At 41.7% G+C, this 25,674-nt stretch overlaps 2 protein-coding genes, 1 non-coding gene and 1 pseudogene across 6 annotated transcripts in view; 1 reads left to right on the top strand and 3 right to left on the bottom strand.

Annotated features, from left to right (window-relative positions):
• Positions 1–1,532: 1,532 nt before the first annotated feature.
• On the top strand, positions 1,533–20,794 carry EIF3J (eukaryotic translation initiation factor 3 subunit J). Its single transcript, XM_061156412.1, has 8 exons — positions 1,533–1,683; positions 1,759–1,862; positions 12,155–12,209; positions 12,666–12,757; positions 16,044–16,158; positions 17,925–18,086; positions 19,322–19,395; positions 19,723–20,794. The coding sequence occupies exons 1-8, from the start codon at positions 1,629–1,631 to the stop codon at positions 19,852–19,854; spliced, it is 789 nt and encodes a 262-aa protein (XP_061012395.1). The 5' UTR covers positions 1,533–1,628; the 3' UTR covers positions 19,855–20,794.
• On the bottom strand, positions 13,456–13,586 carry LOC133067594 (U4 spliceosomal RNA; annotated as a pseudogene).
• A 607-nt stretch (positions 20,795–21,401) lies between the features above and the next one.
• The window catches only part of SPG11 (SPG11 vesicle trafficking associated, spatacsin), a 73,332-nt gene continuing 69,059 nt past the window's right edge, over positions 21,402–25,674 (bottom strand). For all 4 annotated transcript variants that reach the window (XM_061156407.1, XM_061156408.1, XM_061156409.1 and 1 more), the window contains exons 36-40: positions 24,178–24,346; positions 23,636–23,724; positions 23,344–23,499; positions 22,527–22,678; positions 21,402–22,052 (exon numbers count right to left, since the gene is read on the bottom strand). In XM_061156407.1, the coding sequence (XP_061012390.1) occupies positions 21,875–22,052; positions 22,527–22,678; positions 23,344–23,499; positions 23,636–23,724; positions 24,178–24,346 (744 nt within the window). In that variant the 3' untranslated portion in view covers positions 21,402–21,874. The remainder of the gene's footprint in view (positions 22,053–22,526; positions 22,679–23,343; positions 23,500–23,635; positions 23,725–24,177; positions 24,347–25,674) is intronic.
• LOC133067525 (U6 spliceosomal RNA) lies at positions 24,951–25,052 on the bottom strand. The gene has a single exon (XR_009695313.1). It is a non-coding gene; the product is annotated as a U6 spliceosomal RNA (small nuclear RNA).

Here is a 25,674-nt window from a genome sequence, read left to right as displayed (position 1 = left end):
GTCTAGTGGTTTCCCCCACTTTCTTCAATTTAAGTCTGAATTTGGCAATAAGGAGTTCATGATCTGAGCCACAGTTGGCTCCCGGTCTTGTTTTTGCTGACTGTATAGAGCTTCTCCATCTTTGGCTACAAAGAATATAATCAAGCTGATTTCGGTGTTGACCATCTGGTGATGTCCACGTGTAGAGTCTTCTCTTGTATTGCTGGAAGAGGGTGTTTGCTATGACCAGTGCGTTCTCTTGGAAAAACTGTTAGCCTTTGCCCTGCTTCCTTCTGTACTCCAAGGCCAAATTTGCCTGTTACTTCAGGTGTTTCCTGACTTCCTACTTTTGCATTTCAGTCCCCTATAATGAAAAGCACATCTTTTTTGGGTGTTAGTTCTAGAAGGTCTTGTATGTCTTTACAGAACCGTTCAACTTCAGCTTCTTCAACATTACTGTGCTTCCCTGATAGCCCATCTTAAGCCCTTTATTATTATCAGTTTACCTGCTCAGCTTATCTCCAGTTGCCAGTCAGATCAGGGACCACCTGCGTACCTTCTACCGGAAACGCACTGGAGCAAATTTCACTTGGTCTTCGAAACTCCTTACTGCAGCGCTCACTTTCTGGAAGCCTTTCAAATACCCTACCGCTCTCCTCCGCGGTTAACATTACCCTTTTGAATTTAACCTCAAAACGCTTCTTTTTGTTGCAGTATTGCACTGTGTCGAAATCTGTTTCCGTGACTGTTTTCGCTGTTTGATTGTGCGCTCCTTGAGGGCAAGACTAGACTCAGACTGAGTTCCGAAATCATTCTGCGAAAGAATGAATCGTGTACTGGGTTCAGGGGGCTCACAGAAGGGAAGGTCCTCGGGCCCCGGGTTCCCTTCGATCCCTTCGTGATGCTCTGGAGGCAAACGGGCCGGGAGCTGAATCTGAGCTGTCTAGCTGGGAGGCTGCCAGAACTCGGTGCTTTCCGCTCGCTTCTCCCGGCGCCCTACGCCCTTCGGGGTTCAGAGGCCCACCTCGCCCAGCGCGCTACCGCGCGCCCCTGGGCCGCCGAGGTCAGTCCGCCGCCCACAGCCGAGCGCGGCGTGCGGACTATCTGCCGCGGTCGCCGGCGCCCCGGGGCGAGGTCCACGCGAGCAGAGGGCGCGCCGCGCCGCTAGGGGAGGGCGCAGGGTGGCCGGGGAGGAAGGGAGAGGGCAAGACGACAGCCAAGCGCCAGACAAGGTGCTGCCACGATCTCCGTACTCCCTGTTCCTTCCTGGGGTGCGCGAGAGTGGGGGCCGGCCGGCTCTGCCCGCCCCTCCCCTCCCCTCCCCGCCCCGCCCCTCCCCTCCCCTCCCCTCCCCTCCCCTCCCCTCCCCTCCCCGCCCCTCCCCGCCCCTCCCCTCCCCTCCCCTCCCCGCCCCTCCCCCTGCCCCAATGGCCCGCCGGACCCCTTAGGCGCCGAATGGAGTGCGGAACGCCCCGCGCGCCCGCCTCGCCCCACGCCCCTTCCGGCCGTCGAGGGGGCGGGGCCTCGGCGTTGAGTCAGCCGCGGTCCCAGCGTTCCCCGCGCGGGCGACGAGCGGGGATCCGGTGACTCACCTCCGCCGCGCAAACTCTCCCCCGTCTTCCCTCACACACGCTCACGCCCGGCTCGATATGGCGGCGGCGGCGGCGGCGGCGGCGGCGGCGGCTGGGGACTCCGACTCCTGGGGTGAGGAGAAGGTCGGGGATCGGGCCGGGCCGGCGCTGGCCCCAGACTGTCATTAACGCGGCTCTCTTCCCGCAGACGCGGACACGTTCTCAGTGGAAGACCCGGTGCGGAAGGTGGGGGGCGGCGGCACGGCCGGCGGGGACCGCTGGGAGGGCGAGGACGAGGACGAGGACGTCAAGGTGGGTCCGCGCGGGGTGGGCCGGGGTGCCCGCCTTGGGGCTGGAGATCGGACGCGGGGCCCAGGGCGCCGCCCGGGCCTGCGGGCCGTGTGGGGACGGGAGCGCAGGGCCCGGCGGTGCCCTGTTCCGCCGGCCAGAGGGCCGGAGTTGGGTGGCGTGGTCTGCAGAGTCTGCCTGCCGAGTGGCGGGCCCCAGCCCCTCTTAGAGGGTACGCTCCTGCCCGGATCCCCCACCAGCCGGCGACAGGCGGTGACAGCCGCGGCTGGGCCGGCCCACGTGCGCACTGCGCGGGGCTGAGACCGGGAGGCGAGAGCGGGGCCCCTGGCTCTTCCCAGATGGGGCGTCTCGTAACGCGTCCCTCGGGCTGGTAGCTTGTCTGCAGCCCCAAAGGGAGGGTGAGGTTGGGGCCCCTGGCTCATCCCAGGTGTGCGTCTCCTAACCCTCTTGCCTTTTCGAGCTCAGGCGTCCCTCGGGTTGGTAGCTCGTCTGCAGCCCCAAAGGCCCGCTGGTAGAGTTTGTTAGAGCTGTTAAATGTGTGAAATATTGTGGTGTAGTTTCAGCCCCCCCTCCCCAAGTGAAATACTTCTTAGGCCCCCTTCTCCCTCCCTGTGGTAAAAGGACGAATTGAGGACTGAGATCGCTACCTTAGTGGTCAGAAACCTGGTAGTCCACACAGCGACTTGAAAAATGGAGCTCTGATAGAGTGGGTTATTCATCTGTATGGCAACCCGTAAGGAAATACTGATTTCGTGGTTGGAGAAGGCAAAGGAGCCGGTGTTGGTTGTGTTTGTCCTATGCTTTGTATATTTCGTTTGTTTTTGAGACCTCCTGGGGACTCAGCGTATGGCTTCAGATGACATTATGACTGCTGCGTTTGTTTTGTTTTTCTAGTAGCTACAAACCTAAGTGCAGAATGTTAAGCCTCTTACTAACGAAGTTCTCAAAATCTTTATTTCCGTGAAGATAAAATTTAATATGAGTTGGAAAATGGTTTTCTATGGTTTTGATTCATTTAGTGAATGGTTTATTCTTCTGACTTCTACCCCCAGCCCATGATAACAGACCCTACAAATCTTTCCGCTTGGGTTAAAAAAAATTTAAGCTATATAATCATTATGAACTTTGTGTCCATACTGCTTTTGTTTAGATTTTACTTTTTGTCTGATGAGGCGGATGTCCCAATTCATTGAACAGCCTGAGGTTCAGGGATGATGTGAGCTTTTCAAACCTTGGGGTTAATTAATAAGCAACACTGTTGTGAAGATATTTAAATTTTTGTTTCATTTACATGTTGTGTAGACAGGGAATGGATTGTGTTATCAGCCTAATTGCAAAATATTAGTTACCTCCCTACCCTATAGCAGATTTTGTGTTTTGAGCCTTTAGTTCAGATTTGTCCTTTCATTTCTATGCATAGTAGATGTAGGAGTTAAGACATTTGTTAGGAAAATTGGGAATAAGTGAGAAGAAGCGACTAGAGAATCAGGAATTACCAGAAAATGAAGTTTGAGTGAAGTAGTCTAGACTGATAGGAGGAAGCCTGACTGAAATTATTGTATCTAAATGGTGTCTGTCCTGTTAAAAAGAATTCTGACCACTTGTAACTAATTTTGGAGGTTTAGGAGTTGTAAATCTTACTTAAAGGTAAGTGTTACATAAAGGTTATCTTGTCTCTTGACACTCTTTCAGTGCAGAATTTGTTTTATACAAATAGCCTATTTCTTTTACTTAAACTTTGAAGTTGATCTTTGAGTAGTAGAAAGCTGAACTTGCCCATTTTATTTCCATGTTGAAATGTTGCTTTATTTCTGTTGAGTTTCTCAAAGATTTCCAAGATATTGGAGTAGTTTGGTTCCTAGAAGTTTAGGATCAGACAGACCTGGATCTATACTGTTGCCTTGACAGTTTCTATTTTGTGAACATAAACCAGTTTTTTAATTAACCCCCGCCCCGCCCGGCCCCCATCCCAATCTTAGCATTACTAGGGAAGCTATCTCAGGCATTATTTTGCACTTTAAAGGAGATAATATATGAAGCATTAAGCAGAGTTGGCTGACACTTGGTAGGCACTGAGTAAACGTTAATTCTCTCTTGCTTCTAGATGTAGTGTTAATTTTTCTGGCTGATGGAAAATATGCTTAGGCTGTTTAGATCTTGTATCTGGGGTCATTTTTGTGCCACGTTGTGTGCTTTCTTTAGCTCAGTGGGAGTAAGTTCTCTCCATAATGGGTGTTTACTGTGTATTTTTTGTTTTGAATGGAATGACCATGGTTGTCAGGCAAGTCTTTGCTTGCTCAGAATCTAGAGTTGAAATTTGTCACCTTGAATGGTAATGAGAAGGTTTTCCCTGCTTTCTGAAACTAGAGCATTCCTATCAAACCTTTCCTAAGCTGAAAGAAGTAATTACTTTAGGACATACCTTGCTAACAGATGCACAGGATAAGTCAAGGTAAAGCACAGATGCTCACAGACATAATTCAAAGCTATGGCAGCTTGGTGCTGAGATTCTGAGGAGCTTGGTGGAGAATGAACTTGGCCTTGACGGTGCTGCTCTTGCTGCCACTATAATAGCTCAGTGCAAAAACAGATGTACTTTTCAAAAAACAATTTAAAAAAATGCAATTTTCACTTGTCATAAAATTGTAAATTCTCTTTGTATTTCACTTAGCGAACACAGGTACTAAGGTACGTTGTTAGAAAAAGTGAAGTGTCATAAAGTGAACTTTCAAAAAGTAAGGAATACTTTAATAGCAAATTTCTGAATTCTGATGTTCTAATGCTAATCCTTTGGTAGCAGTTGTTAACAAGGTTTAGTTTTCATGAGATTGAATAATCACAGTCCTTAAAGAACACAGTAGGTGACTTTTTGAAAAGTCCTTCAAAAGTAAGGTAGGTAGAAACAGTAAGTTCTTCAATCTGTGTCAGCATCTAGTGTTTAACCTTTAAGAGTATAGGCGTAATGTCATTTTTGTAATGTCCTGAGAAATGAAAGGAAAACTAAGATCTTTTGTTACAGTAACTTGCTCCAATAGGTTAACGTCTTTCAATAGACATAGCATTTTACTGCCCTTGACTTTTCAAATAGCTGTCTGATAGTGGCAGAAGTGGATTTAGGTGAAATCAGAATTGTTCATCGGAGAAGGCAATGGCACCCCACTCCAGTACTCTTGCCTGGAAAATCCCATGGATGGAGAAGCCTGGTAGGCTGCGGTCCATGGGGTCGCTAAGAGTCGGACATGACTGAGTGACTTCACTTTCACTTTGCACTTTCACACATCGGAGGAGGAAATGGCAGCCCATTCTGGTGGTCTTGCCTGGAGAATTCCAGGGACGGGGGGAGCCTGGTGGACTGCCGTCTATGGGATCACACAGAGTCAGACACGACTGAAGTGACTTAGCAGCAGCATAATTGTTCATATTCACTTGGGAGGGGTAGGGGAAGGCTGTGCTTCTTCCTAGTTTAAAAGGTGAGAACTGGGGAGCATAGTTTCCTCTCACATTAGCTTTATTTCCCCTTTCTACCCTATCCTGATATCAATGCAGAGGCAGTGGGAGGAATTGCTTGCTTGGTATATATCTCTAGACTCCTTCCCCATTTCTGGAATGATGTGTAGGCTGTGTTGATCATTTTTCCTGCTTACTGTGAGTACCTACCCACTGCAAGCAGGAACAGTACAACTTTTACTCCATTTTACTAGTCTCCCATCATTTCACTAAGACAGATTAGAAGCTAGATTTATTCAAAGGGTGTAGAGTTGGTTTTGAGAAAACTTCTGGCTGTAATCAATCATCTCACACATTTGTTTCTATAATGTTATTACAAAATGTCTTTAAAAGACCCTGGAGAACTGGATTAGTTGAAAACTGCATGCCTTATTGTGCCCATTCAGCTGTCTGTTAGGATCGTATCCCAGTTAATAGTTTAAATATACCAGAGTAAGGACATTTTTGAAGCATTGGAAACAGCACTTCTGAAGTAGACGATCATATTTCAAAGACATGGGAGATTGTTGGGAAGTTTTCAGAAGGTAGGCATTTTGCTAGGAAATGGATAGTGTGTGTGGAAGGTGTGTGTGTGTGTGTGCATGTGTGCGTCTTATGAAAAATCCTAAACATTTACAGAAGTGGAAAGAACTTTAATAAACCCATGACCAACCTTCTATTTCCTATATTCTGTCTTGCTGTTCTCCTCACCCAGCCAGATTATTTTGAAGAAAATATCAATTGTATCATTGTACTACCCTGACAATTTTTTATAAACTAGTAAGCTTTTAGTTGGGAAGTGTGTTTGTTGCTGAAAAATATTTACCTAATATATTTGCTCTCCTGGACCACTGAAAATAAACACGCCATTTGTTTAGTGTTCAGTGTCTTGTTCTTGATCTAGCTTAGCCAGGAATTTGAAGTAGAATTGATAACACTTCCAAATATGAGACAGGTCGGTATTGAGATGGAATTCAGCAGAGTGCTGAGCCATAGTAGTGTGTTAAAAACTTAATGAATTAAGTGAAGTAGAATTTATTGAGACAGATACCCTGGCTTCCAGAGACAAGCAAAGTACTGAGGTTCACATTTGAGTTTATTTTAAAAACGAAACTTTGCTGTCAGGTCTGGCCATGGCAGGAGCACACTACAGAGTTCTGATGTTTCTCAGAACAGAATTGGTACAGCTTATAGAACACCCAGTAAGAGACTCTTTTGCTTCAAGAGATTATGCTTTATCTAAACCGAACTATTGTACTTAAGAAGAAAAGGAGGAGGTGTATATATTAGTTAATGGGCTGCTGCTGTGGGGCAGAAGAGTTTCCTGCTCATAGGAAACTACTTCTGTTTGATGATCTATAAATATATCTTGCTTAAGTTGGAAAGCATTTTCAGCCCTAAACGTGTTCTCTCATTGCATGTGACGTTCTGTAGTTGTACATTATAAAAATGACAGACTAGCCAACTACTGGCTACATTAGTAGAAATAAAAAGAAACCTGGGTTTAAATTTTTTGTTATGTTTTCAATTCTTAGTCGTATTTAGTTGGGAAGCAGGTTTTAAACTTGAAAAACACCCGTCTTTTTTTAGAGAAATGGCTCAAACGATGCTGGATGTGTATCTGTAGAACATAAGTATAGATGAGCAGATGGTTTATAAACAGCTTCTCTTCTGAGGAAGAGCCTCATTTTAGCCCCATTTTAGAAGAGCCTGGTTGATACTGGAGATATTAATACTTTAAATACTTGGAAATACTTTTGGAGATAAAAGAAATACTTTTGGATATTTTATTTGGAAGGTCAATTGGCTACCAGTGATAATTGGTTAAAGAATTTAATTGGATATTGATAGGTAACTCCTGAACCAAAAACAACCATTAATTTTAGCTGTTTCTCTAGTAACCCTTCTTGTATTTTATCTGAATTTATTGTCAGCATTTACAAAGTCTTGATGTTTATGGAAAATTGGGCAGTTTTAAACATTCTACTTTTATGCATTTACTTTTATAACTAAGGATGCAAAAACTGTCTTAAGTTCATGGGGAAAGCTACCTGGCCTTCTGCTTTTGGGATTACGTTTGGAAGTGTGACCAGTCTGTTTTTTCTGACGTCACTGTGCTCCCTTCTTGAGGAGCTTGTCCTCAGTATAGGAGTAACTTCAGAGCAAACTTTTTTCCAGCACTCTGGGGTGAGGGTGCCTTTCATGGTCCGTCTATGAACTGAGGAGCAAATGTCTTAGTTGTTTCCAGGACTTAGAGATAGGAGCCACTGTTTTTGCTACTGAAATCTTTTCTGTGCTGAAATTCTAGGTGGCCTCATTACACTTGCACTGACGGGGCAGTGTGACAACTGTCCAGAATAAGGTTATTCTTCGGTAGCGAAACCAGGGACGGGGTAGAGGCGGGACCTAAAGTCAGGGTGAATGAGGCACTGAGAAAGCAGTGATCCGGGTGGGCTGAGGTTTACTGGCCAAGGGAACTGAGGAATATCAGCGCTGAGCACAGATCCTCCCGCTCCCTGCTGTCTCGCTGTGTGGGAGTTACTGGGATGGCGCTGCTGATTTTCAGCTACGCCTCGCTCCTCGTGAGCACCTGCTCCCAGAGGCTGCTAGACTCATTTGTTAAAATTAGTAGAAATCCATCACAGGCAATTTGAGATGAATATTTGACATAGTTGTAGCTGGGCATATCTTAGTATGTACCATAACCCTTCTCTTTGATATGGGATTCCCTGCAATTCCAGGGGACTCCATTCCAGGACTAATTGAAAGAACAAATTTTGGTGTGGAGGGACCTAGTTCCCAGACATTTATACTTCAGGATTCAGGTAAGAAATGATGTTTAATATGACACTTTAAAGAAATCTTGTCCTGTTCAAAACAGGTTCCTTCATTATTTTTCCATTCAGATTGTGTGGTTGTTATCTCTGGGCCTTATCGTCCTTAATGTAAAGTGGGGATAACACTACTTTACTTGCAGGATTTTTGTGAGGGTTAACTGTTACTATATGTAAAGTTCTTTGGGGACTTGCCTGGCAGCCCAGTGGTTGGGACTCACTTCCACGGGCCCAAGTTCAGTCCCTGGTCAGGGAACTATAGTTCCACAAACTGTGCGGCATGGCCAAGGAATTAAAAAATTTAAACATCAAGTCCTTTGCATAGTGCTTAGTGCACAGTGAGCACTTGGCAAATGCAATCTGTTGTTGTTACTGTTATATCATCATCATCACTGTTATTGGTAGGGAGTTATAAACATTCCCTAGAAGTAAGCAGATAGTTCTTTTATCTAAGAACCATCTAAGCAGCGTACCACTCACAAACCCAGCTTTTATGTTCTATGAAGATTAAAATGACAAAAGACTTCTAGTAGTAGTCAACTTTTAGTTTTAGCTCTCTGGTTCCTTTTGTACAGTGGTGTACTGATAGAGCACTTAAGCAAACCGGCAGGGTGATATGGACATGTACCGTCTGATTTCCAACTCGTAGATGTTCAGACAGTGACTCGCTGGTTTGCTTTCACTGTGTGTGTTAAATGAACTGTGGGTTAAATTGCAAAGGTGAAGTGATTATAAAAATACTAATATTCAAAGTTCTTCCCACTCCATGGCAGCCTTGCAGGATTTTTTTATTTCTTTGGATTTAGATTTTTATTAAGAATCAAGGCTTAGTTTACAGACCTAGCCTGATTCAGATTTACGGCCTCTTGCGTTACGAAGCCAGAAGCTTGGCGTCGCAGCCGTGGCACATGAGTCAGCCCTGCCCCTCCTGCCTTGCCCGTCACCTCTGCTCAGCTTCAGACTGGCGTGTCCTCGGGTGCCTGATGGTGGCTGAGACAGTGGTCAGGCTACCTGTAGGTTAAAGCCCTATTTAAACACAGGACTGTGTCTTTCTCTGTTAAACTTAAACCTTCTAAATTCTGTGGACCCTTTAGAAGATTGATAATTGTTTTATGTTTAGCTCAGTGACTCTGCTAGGCGTAGGAAAGAGACTACAGAGCCACCTTAAAGTACCCCGCCCAAGTTAGGGAGTTGGTTCCATGAAGCTGTCGATCAGCTCTTGATTCTTCTATTGTACTGAGCTTAACTCTTTTTTCTTTTTTTTAAATTTAATTTTTAAAAATTGAAATATAGTTGATTTACAATGTTGGGCTTAAATTTTTATAAAGATTTAATTCATTAGCCAGGGTTACGTTGTATGGAATATTGCTTGAAATAATTAAAACGATTAGCCAGAATGTTGGATGCTTTTACATTTGGGAAAGTAACAAGTATAAAGACAGCTCAATTTTTCTTTTAAAACTACTGTGAATTATTTAAGAGAGGCTGTTAGTTTTGGCTTGGTGGTCTTGTGTTTTAATTGTTAATGGAGAAGCTTTTTTGTGGAGTTACACAGCTTGATATAAAAGTTCATATGGAGAAATAAGTGTGCAAGAATGGCCAGGAAAACACTAAAAAACCTGAAAAGGGGGGATTAGCCCCAGCTTACATTAAAAACATACTATAAAGCCTCTAATTAAAACAGTAGGTACTGGTACATGAAGAGACAACAAACCTGTGGGATAGAATAGAAAGCAGAAATAGATCCAGTGTCTAAGAAAACTCAGTATGTGGTTAAATCACAGGGCAGAGATGGGCTTTTTAAAAACTGAAGTGTAGTTACAGGCTTCAGGTGTACAGTGTCAGCTCTGTCGTGTCCGGCTCTTTACGACCCCAGGGACTGCAGCACGCCAGGATTCCCTGTCCGTCACCAACTCCTGAAGCTTGCTCAAACTCATGTCCATTGAGTCGGTGATGCCATCCAACCATCTCATCCTCTGTCGTCCCCTTCTCCTGCCTTCAATCTTTCCCAGCATCAGGGTCTTTTCCATTGAGTCAGTTCTTCGCATCAGGTGGCCAGAGTACTGGAGGAGCTTCAGATTCAATCCTTCCAGTGACTATTCAGGACCGATTTCCTTTAAGATGGACTGGTTAGATCTCCTTGCAGTCCAAGGGACTCTCAAGAGTCTTCTCCAACACCACAGTTCAAAAGCATCAATTCTTCAGCGCTCAGCTTTCTTTATAGTCCAACTCTCACCCATACATGACTACTGGAAAAACCGTAGCTTTGATGAGACGGACCTTTGTTGGCAAAATAATCTCTCTGCTTTTTAATATGCTGTCTAGGTTGGTCATAGCTTTTCTTCCAAGGAGCAAACATCTTTTAATTTCATGGCTGCAGTCATCATCTACAATAATTTTGGAGCACAAGAAAATAAAGTCTGTCATTGTTTACACTGTTTCCTCATCTGTTTTCCATGAAGTGATGGGACTGGATGTCATGGTCTTAGTTTTTTGAATGTTGAGTTTTAAGCCAGCTTTTTCACTCTCCTCTTTGACTTTCATCAAGAAGCTCTTTAGTTCCTCTTGGCTTTCTGCCGTAAGGCTGGTGTCATCTGTATATCTGAGGTTATTGATATTCCTCCCAGCAGTCTTGATTCCAGCTTGTGGTTCATCAAGTCCGGCATTTCTCGTGATGTACTCTGCATATAAGTTAAATAAACAGGGTGACAGTATACAGCTTTGACATAGTCCTTTCCCTATTTGGAACCAACATAGTGGTTCACAGTTTTTAAAGATGATACTCCATTTATAGTTATTATAAAATATTAGAAAGGTGGACTTTTCAATAGATGGTGCTTTGACAACTGGGTAACTATTTGGGAAAAGATAAAATTAGATCCATACTTAGATCCATCATAGAAAAGAAAAAATTGCAAAGGATCAGAGATCTAAATGAAAAAACAATGGAAGCATACATCTTCTAGAAGAAAATTCCTTGCTTTAAGAAAAGACTTTCTAATTGACTTGGAATTCAGAGCATTAAAAGAAAAGTTTTAAATTTTACTCCATAAATGTGGTGGGGTACATAACACTTCATGGGGAGACACTGTAGGCATTTCCATTAAGAGAAGAACAAGGACTTGATCCCCATTTTCTCTGCCACTGTTCTTTCACACTATACTAGAGGTTTTGCCAGTGCGATTAGATAAGCGAAATCAACTGTGGAGCCACACAAATTGGTGAAGAAGGAATAAAGCTATCTCATTTGCAGATGATATGGTAGTATATCTGGAAGACCATAGAGACTCAGTGATGGAACTAACTTAAGTGATAAATGTAATCAAAGTGGGTTTCAAAGTGGTGCAGTGGTAAAGAATCTTACCTGCCTGCTGATGCAGGAGACACAAGAGATGCGAGTTTGATCCCTGAGTCGGGAAAATCTCGTGGAGTAGGAAATGGCAACCCACTCCAGTGTTCTTGATGGAAAATTCCATGGACAGAGGAGCCTGGTGGGCTGTAAGTCCATAAGGTCACTAAGAGTTGGACACGACTGAGCACAACGTATATGTATTTACATACATATAGTAGTAGGGTATAAAGTTAACATACAAAATCCTGTAGCTTTTCTACGATAAAATAACAACCAGTTAGAGGACATAAACTGGAAAAAATTACAATGGCAACAGGGAAGACAAAATACTTAGGAATAAACCTAATGAGAAATATGCAAAACCCTTTAGGAGAAACTTGAAAACATTCTTTGAAAGATACAGAGGTAGGCGTGAACAAATGAAAAGATAGCCCTTTTTCTAGGCTAGGGCAGTTCAACATTATGTCAGTTCTCCCAAAATTATAAATTTAATGTAACACCAAAAAAAAAAAAAAAAAACCAAAACCCCAGCAAACTTGTTTCTGTGGTGTTAGCATAATAAGGATCACATGGAAAAGTAAGAATGCAAGAATTATTAATGGAGTTTTTTTTTTTTTATTTAGGATAACTGGGATGATGATGATGATGAAAAAAAAGAAGAAGCAGAAGTAAAACCAGGTGATCCATTGGGTTTCCTCTATTTTGGGGTTTAGATCTTAATCTGATGCTTATGTTAAGACAACTAACAAAATGCTGCAAAATTGGAAATTTTGGTTATTTTTAGAAACCAAACATCCTTCTGTTTCCAGTTCATTCTCTTCTCTCTGCATCTCTTTTTTTTCCTCTCTCTCTTTAAAATATAATCAGATTAGAGGATGAGGCATCACAGTTGAATGGTCTAAGTCCTACCTAAAGGACTGTGGGGAAATATGAAAGGAGGCGTTTGGATCTTAGGGGTTGGATTAGAGAGGAGAAAGGAAGAACTTTTCTATTCTTATTTGCCAGGAAATCACCATCTAAATTGGAGCTGGGAGAGGTTTGATCTCTTGAAATATATAAGTATCATGTCTGTCTCATTCATAAGCTAAAAAATATTTAAGATTAACTGTGATTAAAACATTTCTTTACTTTCAGAAGTAAAAATTTCAGAAAAGAAAAAAATAGCAGAGAAAATAAAAGAGAAAGAACGGCAGCAGAAGAAAAGGCAAGAAGAAATTAAAAAGAGAGTAAGTCCTATTTATTTTCCATAATACAGAATTCTCACCTCAGTAGTGGTGCAGTATCGTAACAAGCAGCAAATGTTACCTGACCGTTTAAAGGGCTTTGTAAAGGCTGTAAATGGACATCATCAGATAAAGTGATCCCAGACAAACTGAATTTGTGGTTTTTGCAAAAACCAAACCCAGAAGCTTTACGTGTTAGAATGCCTTTTAGATTTTCACAGACATTTGGAAGCACTCAGGATTGTCTTGTGACCATAGTCAGGGATTTTTGTCAGTGCCTTGCAGTTCTCTCTAGCTGTGATTATAGTCTTTTTTTTTTTGGGCGGGGGCAGTGTACATTTTGAGTAAATACAAACAGCACCCATGTCTCTGCCATGTACTATAAGATGTTTTTGATTATTTGGAGCAAGATCAGGAATTCTGTGTTCATTTACTTTTTGAATAGAAAACACATTTACATGATTCAGAAATCAAAATGATATTAAGACGGGCACCCAACTCTTCACAGATTTGTTCTCTTTCCCTTTATCCTATAAGTAAATACTGGTTTATGATATCTCCAAGGTGACTTTATATATTTGTATACAACTGTATGGTCATATTCCACCCATGTTTTATTGTTTTCACCTTGGCTTTATTTAATAATCATGGAAATCTTACCATAGATCATAGCAAGCTTTCTTATTTTATTTTTAACCTGGTGAAACAACTCCACAGTAAAAACTCCTAACCACTGGGCCACCAGGGAATTCCCTTGACTTTTCTTTTCAATTAGCAATAATCGCGCCTTGGATAAACCTCATTGGCTACGATACTGCCACTGCGCAAAGCTTCCCTTGACTTTTTATTAAGAGAAATTTCAAGAAAATAGCATAATGGGTCATATACAAATCATCTAAATTTATCAGTTGTTAATATTTTGCCAACTTGCTTCATCTGTTGTTTTTTTTTTTTTTTGCTAAAATATAATCCAATATATAACAGACATTATGCATTTTTCCTTTAAATACTTCAGTATGCATTTCTGAAAAAGCAAAGCTATTTCTCACATAATTATGTTCCTCATGTAAGTCATTTTTAAACATCATCTATATTCAGTTTATGTGCATTTCTTTAATTGTCCCAGAATATCCTTACATATGATTTGTTCAGGCAAGCACCTTGCATTTATTTGGTTGTTAAATGTATTCTAAATCTCCCAGGGTCTGTCTTTCTCTTTTGAATGACACTGACTGGCTGACGAGAGCAGGGCAGCTGTCTTGCAGAACACCCTACCTTCTCGATTTCTCTGACTGCTTCCTTGTAGTTAGTTTCTTGTAACTTGGCAGTGAAGTCTAGACGTTTAATTGGAATTAGATTGAACATTTTTGGTTGGAATATTTCAGATATAATGCTGTATGCTTCATGTTGCATCAGTCACATCAGGAGTCATATAATGTCTGTACTATTATTAATGATGCTAAAATTTATTGCTGAGTTTAAGTTGATGACAACCTGGTCCTTCTCTTGTAAAATTACAGATATCTTTTTACTGGTAATCCAGTCTTATGGTTAGTTATAGTGTCATTGCTGATCACTGCCTAATTATTTCTTTAGGTGTGGCAGAATGGTGCTATTTCATTCTGTGACTTCTGTTTTCTTATTGGCTGGCTTTTTTTCCCCTTCTTTCTATTTGGTTACTTTGACTATGGTTTGTACTAGAAAGCATAAAAGCTTAATTCTTTTAATTACTAATTTTCAGAGTAAGGAGCTGGTGTGGTAACTTGAGGTGAAAAATGAAGGATTTTGTGGGTTTCAGTTTTTTCTTTTTGAGTAAATTTATGGTCTTTTATGAATTTCATTTAGATATAGTGATTATTTTTTTTGATGCTTAAATTGTCCCAATGTTGGACAATAGGGGTCACTCTAAGTTGTTCCTATCTTCCTCTGTTTCACAGAACCCTGCTAGTCTTTGAAAGGTTCCTTGTTCTCTGGCACAATAAGCTCATCTGGTAAACTCTCTTAGGCCTGGAATCAGCTACTGTCATTCCTTTTTAGTACCAAATTATCATGGCCAACAATATGTGAGAATGTCTGTTTCCCCCGTCAGGAACATTTTAGATACTTTTTAGTAATCTTGTATTTGTATATCTAAATACACTTACATGCATGTTTATATGTTCAGAACAAGCAATGGATTCTTATAGCTCAGTCTAAGAAGTTGGTCATTGAAGTTTAGCATTATACTTACTTTATTGTATCTTGATGTTAGTCTCCAAAATAAAGAAACCTTACACTCAGTGAATTAATTTTATCTTAGGTGAAGTATTGAGTTAAAAACACACTCAGTTTTGATGCAGGAAATAAGTGTGTTCAGGTCTATCAATAGTTGAGATAGTTCCCTTTTTCTAGAAAAATCTTCTCCATGAGAAATAAAATGTGACCTGTTTCAGAAGTGGCCTTCTAAATCAAAATCTTCAAACTGCACAGGCATGGATAATTGTGAATGGCACAAATTCCCTTCACCTTTTTCCTACTTTGATAAATATTATCAAAGGTATCTCCTCTTGGTAACATATTTGTTATAGAAACTTATGGTATATAGAAAGGCTATAAATTAGACTATTGTCATCTCAAAGAAGTGGAATAAAAAGATAAATAAGGGGGAAATGTTTTTCTAATTCTTTGAAAAAAATTTTTTTTGTATGTCTACATAATATTACGGATATGCCATATACTTTAACCATTCTGTTGTGGAATATTTAGATCATCTCTACATTTATTTGATATTATGACTATCATAATATTCATTTGACCTCCTTTTGGTTAAATATTTGTGTGCATCTTTGGTTTCTCAAGAGGAATACCTCAAAGTGGAATTATTTGATTAAAGCATATAGTATATTTTAAAGACTCGATAAATATTACAAAAGTTACTCTAGAAAATATTTTTTCAGTATACAGTTTTAGCCAGAATTTAAGAGAGATATTTTCAACTTGTCTGCGGTCTCAAGTCCTTAATTTAAAAAAATTACCATGAAATAAACCCAGTGTTCAAGTCTCAATTCTTTGATATTACCACTTGTGTTAACCTTCTGTTACCATGGGCAGGCTGCTTAATCTGTGACTCAGGTTTTTTTCCTGTAACATTAGGAAAAGGATATCTAAAAGAATTTACTGTAGAAATACAGTAAACACTATGAATCTTTGCTGTTTTTTGTATGTCTAGAAAAAAAAATTATACAGTACAGACATGTACTGTGTTCATTATAACCAGCTGTTTTCAAACTTCATTGTTGTCTCATTTTAGTTAGAAGAACCTGAAGAACCTAAAATGCTAACACCAGAAGAACAATTAGCAGATAAACTGCGGCTTAAGAAATTACAGGAAGAGTCTGACCTCGAATTAGCAAAAGAAACTTTTGGTAAGTGGGGGTGTGGTAACAGTGTAGTATTGAAGTTGTAAGTGAATACTGTGGAAGTCTTACTAGTTTGAAAACTCAGAAAACATCTTTTTTGAAGAAACATGATAACTTAGGTATTAGAAAGCAGTTCTTAACCTCTTTTGTTTGTATTTGAGGTTTCATTACTTAACATAGAGTGAGAGACATGCTCAGATTTTTGAATAATTTGAGTATTGTATAAAAGATGATTAAGTTATTGAACCCAAATAAAGTATATTGCTGATTTAAGTATATGTTATCAGCTGGATGAAATTTGGGTGAAGTGTGAAGCCTGTAACTTTCTGAGGTTTAAATGTTTGACTGTAGAAGTATCATTGTCTTAAGTCTGGTGGGATCTAGACAAGAGCATGCTGGCCTCGGTGAGGCTGAGGCTGTCCCTTCTTGGCCTTCACCATGCCCTTCCTCCAGCGGACGTCCATGTCCGTGCCCCATGCCTGCAGCTGTGGTTAGTGTAGAAGATAAAAGGTATGTTCAGGATTCTGTAAATAGATAGATAGTAAGTTTAGAGAGTTCCAGGGGGAGTTACATGGCACAGAGGATAAAGATACAAAGTCAGAGAAATAGTTAAAAAGTTCTCATTTTATTTTTTTTCAGAGTAGAATATCCTGTTTCACAGTTAAATAACCTTGAGATGAAACCTAGAAGGATCTAGTTATTTTGATCTCTCCCTGTCCCTTCTTTAAAATGGACCAAGCAGGCTGACGGTAGTGAACACTCTGCTTTTCACTGCGAGTGTGAGCTGGCCTCTCAGTGAGTCTTCAGCAGTCTCAAGAGTTGCTATGGATGCTCCCGTGTACTGGCGAGTGCTTGACATGTCTCCACCACTCTCATCTCATTGCAGCGGGCACGTGCCCATCATCCTGTCTTCATAGGATGGTAAAAGCCACCCATAGTGTTTATTAAAGAGAAGGGTCTATGTGGTAATAAATTCTAAGATGGGACACCAGTTGTCGATTAAAAGCAAAAACATGTATTCATACAGTGATCATTTGGTTAATAGGATTTTAGTGTTGTGTTTCTAATTCTAAAATATTGGATCAGTGTTAGCAAGTGATTACTTGATTATTGAGGAAGAATCTGCCAGTGCAGCAGACCCGAGAGACGGCAGGTTTGATCCCTGGGTGGGGAAGATCCCCTGGGGTAGGAAATGTCAACCCACCCCAGTCGTCTTTCCTAGAAAACCCCGTGTCCATGAGGTTGCAGAGTTGGACGCGACTGTGCACACTCAGCACACACAAACAGCTTCGTGTCTCATGGCCTGGGGTCCTTCTAAGCTAGTTTTTCTGTTGGGATTTAACGCATGGTTTACTCCTACTTAGCTTCTGTAGTTAGCTGGATACTTTCACAGGAGCCATCTTTGTTTGCTTTTTTTCCTTTCTCTTCCATCTTTGCTGTGGGCTATTCTTGGACAAATGCTATTAGAGCATCCCTTTTGTGCCAGGTGCAGCCGATGGTTCCCTTCTTAACATACTGTTTTTAAATGCATGAAATACAGAAGATTTTACTTACAAAGGAAACCTATTATTTTGGAATAGGTATCAAAATATTGAAATAACCTGTGATAGAGTAATTATGTACAAACCACTTGAATTATGTCTGAAGATTTCAGTCGACTCAGGTTGAGAACCTCTGTTTTAGAATGAAATAATAGGGTTATTTAGATATCTGATAGGTTTCTAAATTTTAAAAAATCTTTTGATATTTTGTGTGTCCCCTTTCTCCTACAGGTGTTAATAATACAGTTTATGGAATAGATGCTATGAACCCATCCTCGAGAGATGACTTCACAGAGTTCGGAAAGTTACTAAAAGATAAAATTACACAATATGAAAAGTCACTATATTATGCCAATTTTTTGGAAGCCTTAGTTCGAGATGTTTGTATTTCATGTAAGTAATTCTCATCTCTGACCCCTGTGGATGGATTTAAGTAGGGGATGTTATAATACACTGAAGATTTGCTTTTTAGCAGGTAGCTTAGGAATGTTGTTCTGCAAATACACATTAAGTGGTCTTTTGAGGACGCTTTCTTAGTGTTTTTACAATGGCTTCCCAGAGGGGCATCTGTGCTTGTTGGCACAACAGCAAATAAAAGACTAGCTTCTAGTTTTATATTGAAGGGAGCTAAGGAAGTATCTTTTGGGGAAAATCATACAGAATTTTAGAACTGAGACCACAGATGAGTGTCTTTTCACTTTATAAATGAGGAAGCCAGCTGCAAGAGCTGCCACCCATTCTCTGGGTCCATGGATTTCGTTTTGTGCTCCCAGAAGAGTCGCACATTTCAGGGGCAGGGGGAATGGGAGTGACAACCAGTGGTGGTATAGCACCAAGGTGGAAGGGACTAGTTTTGCTACTATTTACTGTTTTTAAGACTGAGGATGAATTCTTTATAGGAATTTTAAAGTGGATTTTCTTTGGGAAATGATTACTAAGTGGAAGGTTCTAAATCTGGTCAGCGATATGCCCGTAGTTGTCATTTTATTTTGTACACACTATTTTTTCTGTTTCAGAGGTGCTAACCAAAATTGAACACTTTTTTTGGTAGCTAAAAACTCATGTCTGTTTCCAGCTTTATATTTTAATGGGGTGGAAGGATGTGTTGGCCAAGTTTATTTCCTGGTAGGGCAGGCACTTAAGACTTCTGAGATACCTACTATTTTCATTCTTGTGCTAGAAAATGGAGACCTCAAGGGCCGGGGCGTTGTCCTCTGTGGGTTTAAGGATTGGCCTTCCGTATTGATTCAGATACTCCTCACTGAAAATCAAGGATGTGTTGTTTCCATAAGGCATGGTTATTTTATGTGTTTAGACTGGATAAGGAAGAATGGTAGGGAGCACTGTAAGCTGTAGATGTTTCCAGTTTCTGGTTAAACAGTGGTGTCTTGGCGATTGTAGATCATTATAAAGTTTTGTTGCTGGGCTTGCCATTTTAAGCACTTCTGGTTTGTGAGCCTAGCCATACACTTAAAAGATTCTCTATCATGTTGGGAGAAATTAACAGCCTTTTCAAAGTTACTGAAGTTAATGATGGACAAATTAGATTCGTCATGACACTGTGAAGAATGTGTGTTTTGCTTTTTTAGTTATGCTCTAAAATTCTTAAAAATTATTATTTTTTTTAGTGGAAATTGATGACTTGAAAAAGATTACCAATTCATTGACTGTACTCTGCAGTGAGAAACAGAAGCAAGAAAAGGTAAAAGAGCTAGTTGTGTGGGAAATGTGTATTACACAAACACCGGGGTGTAGACATGGTATTTTCACCAAGGTTAGTGAGGAGAAGTCAAGAGTTCACCAATACCATTTATATTGGAATAGAACAGGAATGTGCCATTATCATCCTTTTGTTTATAGATATGTTCATGTTTTTCTAAATTAATAATAGAAATTACCCTGGCTTAATTCTGGAATCTCAGAGAACTAGGTTTTTCTGGAACCAGAGGCTTTTTTTGACTCTGAGGGTTGCTGTACCAAATAAGGTGCCCATATAAAGTCTTATGACTTAACTCTCTTTTATCTCCAGCAAAGCAAAGCCAAAAAGAAGAAGAAAGGTGTGGTTCCTGGAGGGGGATTAAAGGCCACCATGAAAGATGATCTGGCAGATTATGGTGGTTATGATGGCGGATACGTACAAGACTATGAAGATTTCATGTGACGTTTTATCTTCTCCTGGTGTCTTCTTTCTGTTGCCCACAGTCCCTTCAACATGTAGCACAACTTCCTTTCCTTTCAGTTCTGCCAAATGCTACAATCAGAAGTGCAGTATCTTTTGTGCTGGTTATTTAATCCCTTGACACTTAGGTGCTAATGTGCAAATGAGGGAACTTGGATCTTGTTGCCAAGGGGTTAAAATTGGGAACCTCTGTTGCTACTAAATCATAGTTTTAAAAAACAAACCTAATGATGTTGTCATTGTTGCTATCTGATTCCATAGCAGCAGTCACTGAATTGGAAACAAAGGTTGCAACATGACAAAAAAATTGTGTAGTATTTACCAGCACCATTCAGTAAGACAGCCTTAACCATACCGCCTTGAACTACTTCATAACTTGTCAAGAAAAGCGGTCTGCTGCAAGGGCATGTGGTGTGCACCTAGTATTAAAATTGCTTTGTCTTAAAATTGAGCGTGAGGATATTAAAAATACATTGTGAAGAAGACTGATAATCTCAGAGTGAAGATACAGCGGCTGCAAAGCACTAGTTTGATAATTAAATGACCAAAACCCTCCAACTTTGAAGCTGAAGAAGGTAAACCTCTCCATTATTGCATTACACGTTGTGGAATCTCTTGACTGCATAGACTGTCTAGTTTCTATTTATCAGACTGTTGTACTGACGGAGTGCTTCAGATTGGGGAGGGAAAGTCCTCACCTGTTTCATTTGTAATTGTCTGAGAAACAGATCTTACTTTGTTCTCCAGGGCTGCAGTGGAACAACTTTAACAGGGTTTTGGCATTTCCTTTCCTTTATAAAACATACTCAGCAAACTGCACCAGTTAACTACAGTTTGGTAAATTGTTATGTTAACAATGATGACATCTGCAGTGTTTTATAAAGCAACTAATTTAATAAAGTCACTATTGTGAGGACTTAAATTTTGTGTTACCTCCCAAGAGATATTTTTGGAGAGTACAGAACAAAGCTCTTGGGACTAGAGTTCTCTATATACTTACAAAGCTTTATAAGTGCTTGATGAGTAGATGTAGTTTTAGAAGAAAAATGATTTGCAAAGTCCTTAATAGTGTCTCTCTAGAGCAACAAAGGTATAGAGCTGCATTCCTCTTTATTTATTTGGAGAAATTATTTGGTTGCTTAGATACTAAGGCCTAATTAAATACCTAGAAGTATTTATTTGGAGTAACTGAGCTTATATAACTCAGGTGATGGCTGTATGCAGAGAGTGGGTGATCTTCTCTATTACATATATTATAGTAATGAATTTAACCAAATCTGTGGTTAGAGTCTTTGTTGGAAACTGCCACGGAATCAAAAACAGGGACAGAGAAGTATTTTAAATTTCTCTTACACAGGAGTAGGAGCCTCAATCAGAGCTCTGTAACCACCTAGTGGAGACAGGACCACCAAATGATTTGAGGCATTTACAGAATGCAGTGACGCTACAGCAATAATACAGCCAATAAAGACACTTCCTTTAAGGCAGCCAAGGGCTAAGGTTTCCTTAGCAGTAATAATGACATACACTGAATTTAAAATCTATTTTATTATACAGATCAGTTTCTAACAAATGGAAATGTATCATCTGTTCCTCAACTGTGTAAATAATATTAAATTCCTTTGAAACTGGAATCTGCAGGCACAGCTATTCTTTACTAAATATTGTATCATCTCCTAAAGTAAAACTATCCTGAGGAAGATGGAACTTTTGATCTTAATACCGATATATAGATATTGGTATATAGAAAAAAATCATATAGATGCATATAATCATTTTCGAAAAGGAATTTCCTTGTGAAAATTTCTCATCCTTTTACCCACTATTCACAAAGGACTGGTATGGTCAGTCCTGGTGTTTTACAATCAGACATCAAAGTTCCCCACTGCATTTCTCTCTAGGCTGACCACAAACATCTGTAAGTACCTCATTTCAGTACAAGAAAACAGGCACTTAAAGAATTCTTGGCAGTAACCATCCTCAGGTGTCATCTGAATCCATCCTAACCTGCTAGCATGTCCTTTAGACAGCAACCTGTCTGAGGGTCCTTCAGAAGCACATTGACAACATCAAGTTTGTGTTCGTATGCCAGCTTGTAATACAAGTAGATGTCTTCACAATAAGTGAGTAACTTCTTGAGGTTTTTCAGAACAAAGTCTGTAGGCTGATGATGTTTACATCTAAACAGAGAAGCAAGAATGTACAGGTTAAGATACTGTATCTTGGGCAAGGGCTGTCAGCTCTGATACTTACTACTGTCTGTAAGAGAAGAAGGTGCTTGAGTCTAGGAAATCAGACTAGTATTAGGGTACGAGTATAGCCCTCACTATCAGTGCTTGGTAACAATGAAGTTTCATTAGAAATGAGTGTCTTAATGCTGGCCTTAACTTCCTGCCCCAAAGGGACATTCTGATGTTTAGTGTGTTCGCCACCTCAGGCCAGCTGAGTAGCTCTCCTCCCATTTTAGGTACAGAGCATCGTAAGCAAACTGTTCTCATTCCTCTGCATAAATCTGTTAAAAGATCTTATCCTTATGGATATTCTTGACATCTCTTTGCCATCTCAAGCCAAGGGGTTAGACATGTTATACCTATACTTAGCTATAAAATTCTTACTCATGCCTGATACCAAAGCAGAGGCATTTTAATACTTACTTTATTGAAATCTCTTCAAATATACTGGGTCTTAATAACCTTTGCTGCTTAAATTCTTCCAAGTAATTAAAGTCTCCTTTAAGAATCACTTGTTGATACAGAATTTCAGCCCAATCAGGAACAAAGTCATAGGCCTCTGCCACAATAGAAGCCTTAAAAGGATGGAGGGAAGAAGGACACCATTAGAGGCAAGGAGTCTAGAAAACAGCTCAACGCTGTGCACGCTCACCGAGTGTGACCGTCCCCGATGATGTTAAAGGCGGTCTATCAGGGTTGGTGAAAAGTTTGATATTACCCTTCCCCTGATACCCCAAATACCTTCCCCTTCAGTGTTTCTAATCTTAACACTGGATTAAAAGAACTGCTGAAGATTTTTCTCTCTCACTCAGCTCTGTTCAGTGAAAAGGGCTGAATCCCTGATAACTATCCCTCCATGTTAAAGGACTGGAACCGACCTCCCCGAAGCCCTGGCTTTTTATGCATACCCAGAAGTGCACACATTCTGAAAACGCTGGGCTCAGAGGTGCTCACGGGACCACGAGCAGGGATGTTACCCTGAACCTCAACTGCTGAAGTGCAAAGGCTTAACAGCATGGAGAAGGGGAGAGTGTGTTGTCTCCCTGGTCTCCAGCCTCTGCCCAGACAACATGCTGGTGAGAAGTACCACTGTGGAAAAGGCAGCTGGATGGATCAGACAGCGGAGTCAGGGGGAGCCGGCTGAGCTGAGACCTTTCGGGAAGCCGCTCAGCCTCTGGGCTCTACGACAGGGACACCAGGAGAGACGAGGCCGGCGGTGCCGGTGGGCCTTGACGCTCACCTGGTAGAACCGAGGCAGGGCCGCGATACAGTCCGGCAGCCTGTGGCGGCTCAGGTTGATGAGCATCGTGTTCCGGCCAGTGTTCAGAAAGTGAATCTGCAGCGTTATCAGCTTGGTGAGCCGGTGGCAGTGCAGGGCCTGGCGCACGCAGGAGTCCTGAGGGGTGAGGGTGGAGGCAGGCACCGATGAAGACTTGGGACATCTCCCCTACGACCCCTCCAGCAACGGAACAAAATTATTCCTCCTGCAACACCAAGCCGCAAGGCCAGTCTGGAGTAAGACTCACGGTTACCTTGGCGTAACTCTCTGCTGCGTCCAGCATCAGAGTCAGGGCCTTCAGCAGCAGCTGCTTCAGCTGCTGCCCGTCCTTGAGGCTGTCCTCTGTAGGGGAATAGAGCAAATGTGGGTGTGTCTGGCTCCCAGAGGGGGCTACTCTCTCCCCACTCAGCAGCAGGGTGGGCTAGAGACACAGCCCAGCTCACGTCCACAGGGAGGCAGGCGTGTCTCACTCGGGTGAAGTGAGATATGCTCGCTCACTCCCTCTCCACACCAGAGTGGGATTCACTGCCCCATCTAGTTCACTCCTCTGAGATGTCCTGGCAGGCATCCACAGCCTCAGCATACACTGGTTCCTGACAGATGACACCTCTGGACGCACAGGCTACAAGAGGGGTAAAGGGTTCCAACCCCGTTTCCGCCCTTCTGGGACCCACTGGATGAATGTCAAGAAGCTGAGGTGGGTGTTAGTCTCCTGGCTTCTTGCCGTTCTTAGCCCTGAGACCCTTCCCTGGCCAGCAGCACTACCCCGGCGGTGCTGCCGTGACCTCTGCATACCCCAGGGCTGAGACTCGATCAGTTTCAGTTGGATGCAGGCAGCTGCCTCGTGGTTTTCGCCGATCTCCCGGCACATGCTGAAACACAGCGCGATCATGTTGTGCTTCTCGCTGTCCCCAGGGCGGCAGCGCTTGATGTAGTCCAGCAGGGCTGTCTTCAGGGTGCCACTCTGCCCAGAAAAAAAGGGATACCAAGGTCTCAACCAGGCACTAAAGAGCAGGCAGGACTGACCTAGTCCTTTGATTCTGAAAGTTCCTCAAAAACTCCCACGGGAAAGGAAAAGAGAGGCACAAATGAAAACAGATGTTTATGCTACACAGGCACATGCTCTCCGCTGGCTGGGAGTGTGAATGGTTAAGACCTGTCAGAGGAAAAGCCTTAACAATGTGCATAAAGGCATGAGTCTTCACAATTCCACTCTAAATTCTGTCCCTCAAGAAGTAAGCAGAGGAAAGTGCTAAGATGGATATAACAAGGCTATCTGATAGCAAACAATTAGAAACAATCCAGATGGCCAGAAAAAAGGCTAATGTAGCCATCAAAACCCATGTTGACTTGAAAACTGAGAAATGCAGGCTATTTCCTATTTGCACAGCATGACACAAGTTTAGTAAGAAATGTAAACATGTATACATGTATGTAAACATACATGTTTACGTGCTTGTGGGTACATGTGCAAAGAAAGGGCCTGTACCAAACTGTTAGCAGCTCTCTACAGTAGCTAGACACACAAGGCTTTTTCCACGTTCTGTTTCCCAAGTGTTGTTTTTGTTTTTAATGTGGAATACTTCACAAATTTCTGTGTCATCCTTCTGCAGGGGCCATGTTAATCTCTGTACCATTCTAGTTTTTAGTATATGTGCTGAAGTAAGCAAATGTCTTAAATATGTATTACTTTCGTAATTGGGAACAAAGTTATTAAAAGAATGCTTCAATGCAGAAACAAAAATGCCTCAAAAACAATTTTAAAAGTCCTGAAGGTATCCCTTGCTCCTTTCCTTAATAACTGGACTGGTTTGTCCTGAAACCGGCCCAACACTGAGGAGAGTTTTTCTGCTTCTCTTAATGCTTCTTGTTAACTGAGAAAAGCAGGGTACTTCCTACCTGCACAACATATAGAAAAATATGTCTCTTAATCCTGCTCGGCTAGCCCGAGTTCTCAGATAACGAAAGTGCACCTAGGTTTTAATTAGTTTTAATTAATGTATTTGGCCCTGCAACAAAGCATGCGGGATCTTAGTTCCCTAATCAGGGATCAAACCCGTGCCCCTGTATTGGGAGCGGCGTCCTGAACCACTGCACCATCAGCGAGGTCCCACAGGGAGGCGAAATGGGTAGAAACAGTGAATCAGCCAATGAAAGACTTGGAAACAGGCTCTCAGCGTGCATGCCTGGTGTCACACACACGCCTCAGACACACAGCTTGTCTAAGGACAGACAGGAACCCAGAGGCCAAAGGCTGGCGAGTCAGGGCTTTGCTCCCCAGCCTCCTTCCCG

This window comes from Dama dama, chromosome 12 (genome assembly GCF_033118175.1).
Source record: "Dama dama isolate Ldn47 chromosome 12, ASM3311817v1, whole genome shotgun sequence".
Lineage (NCBI taxonomy): Eukaryota > Metazoa > Chordata > Mammalia > Artiodactyla > Cervidae > Dama > Dama dama.
This window is presented reverse-complemented; position numbering and strand designations above follow the sequence as displayed.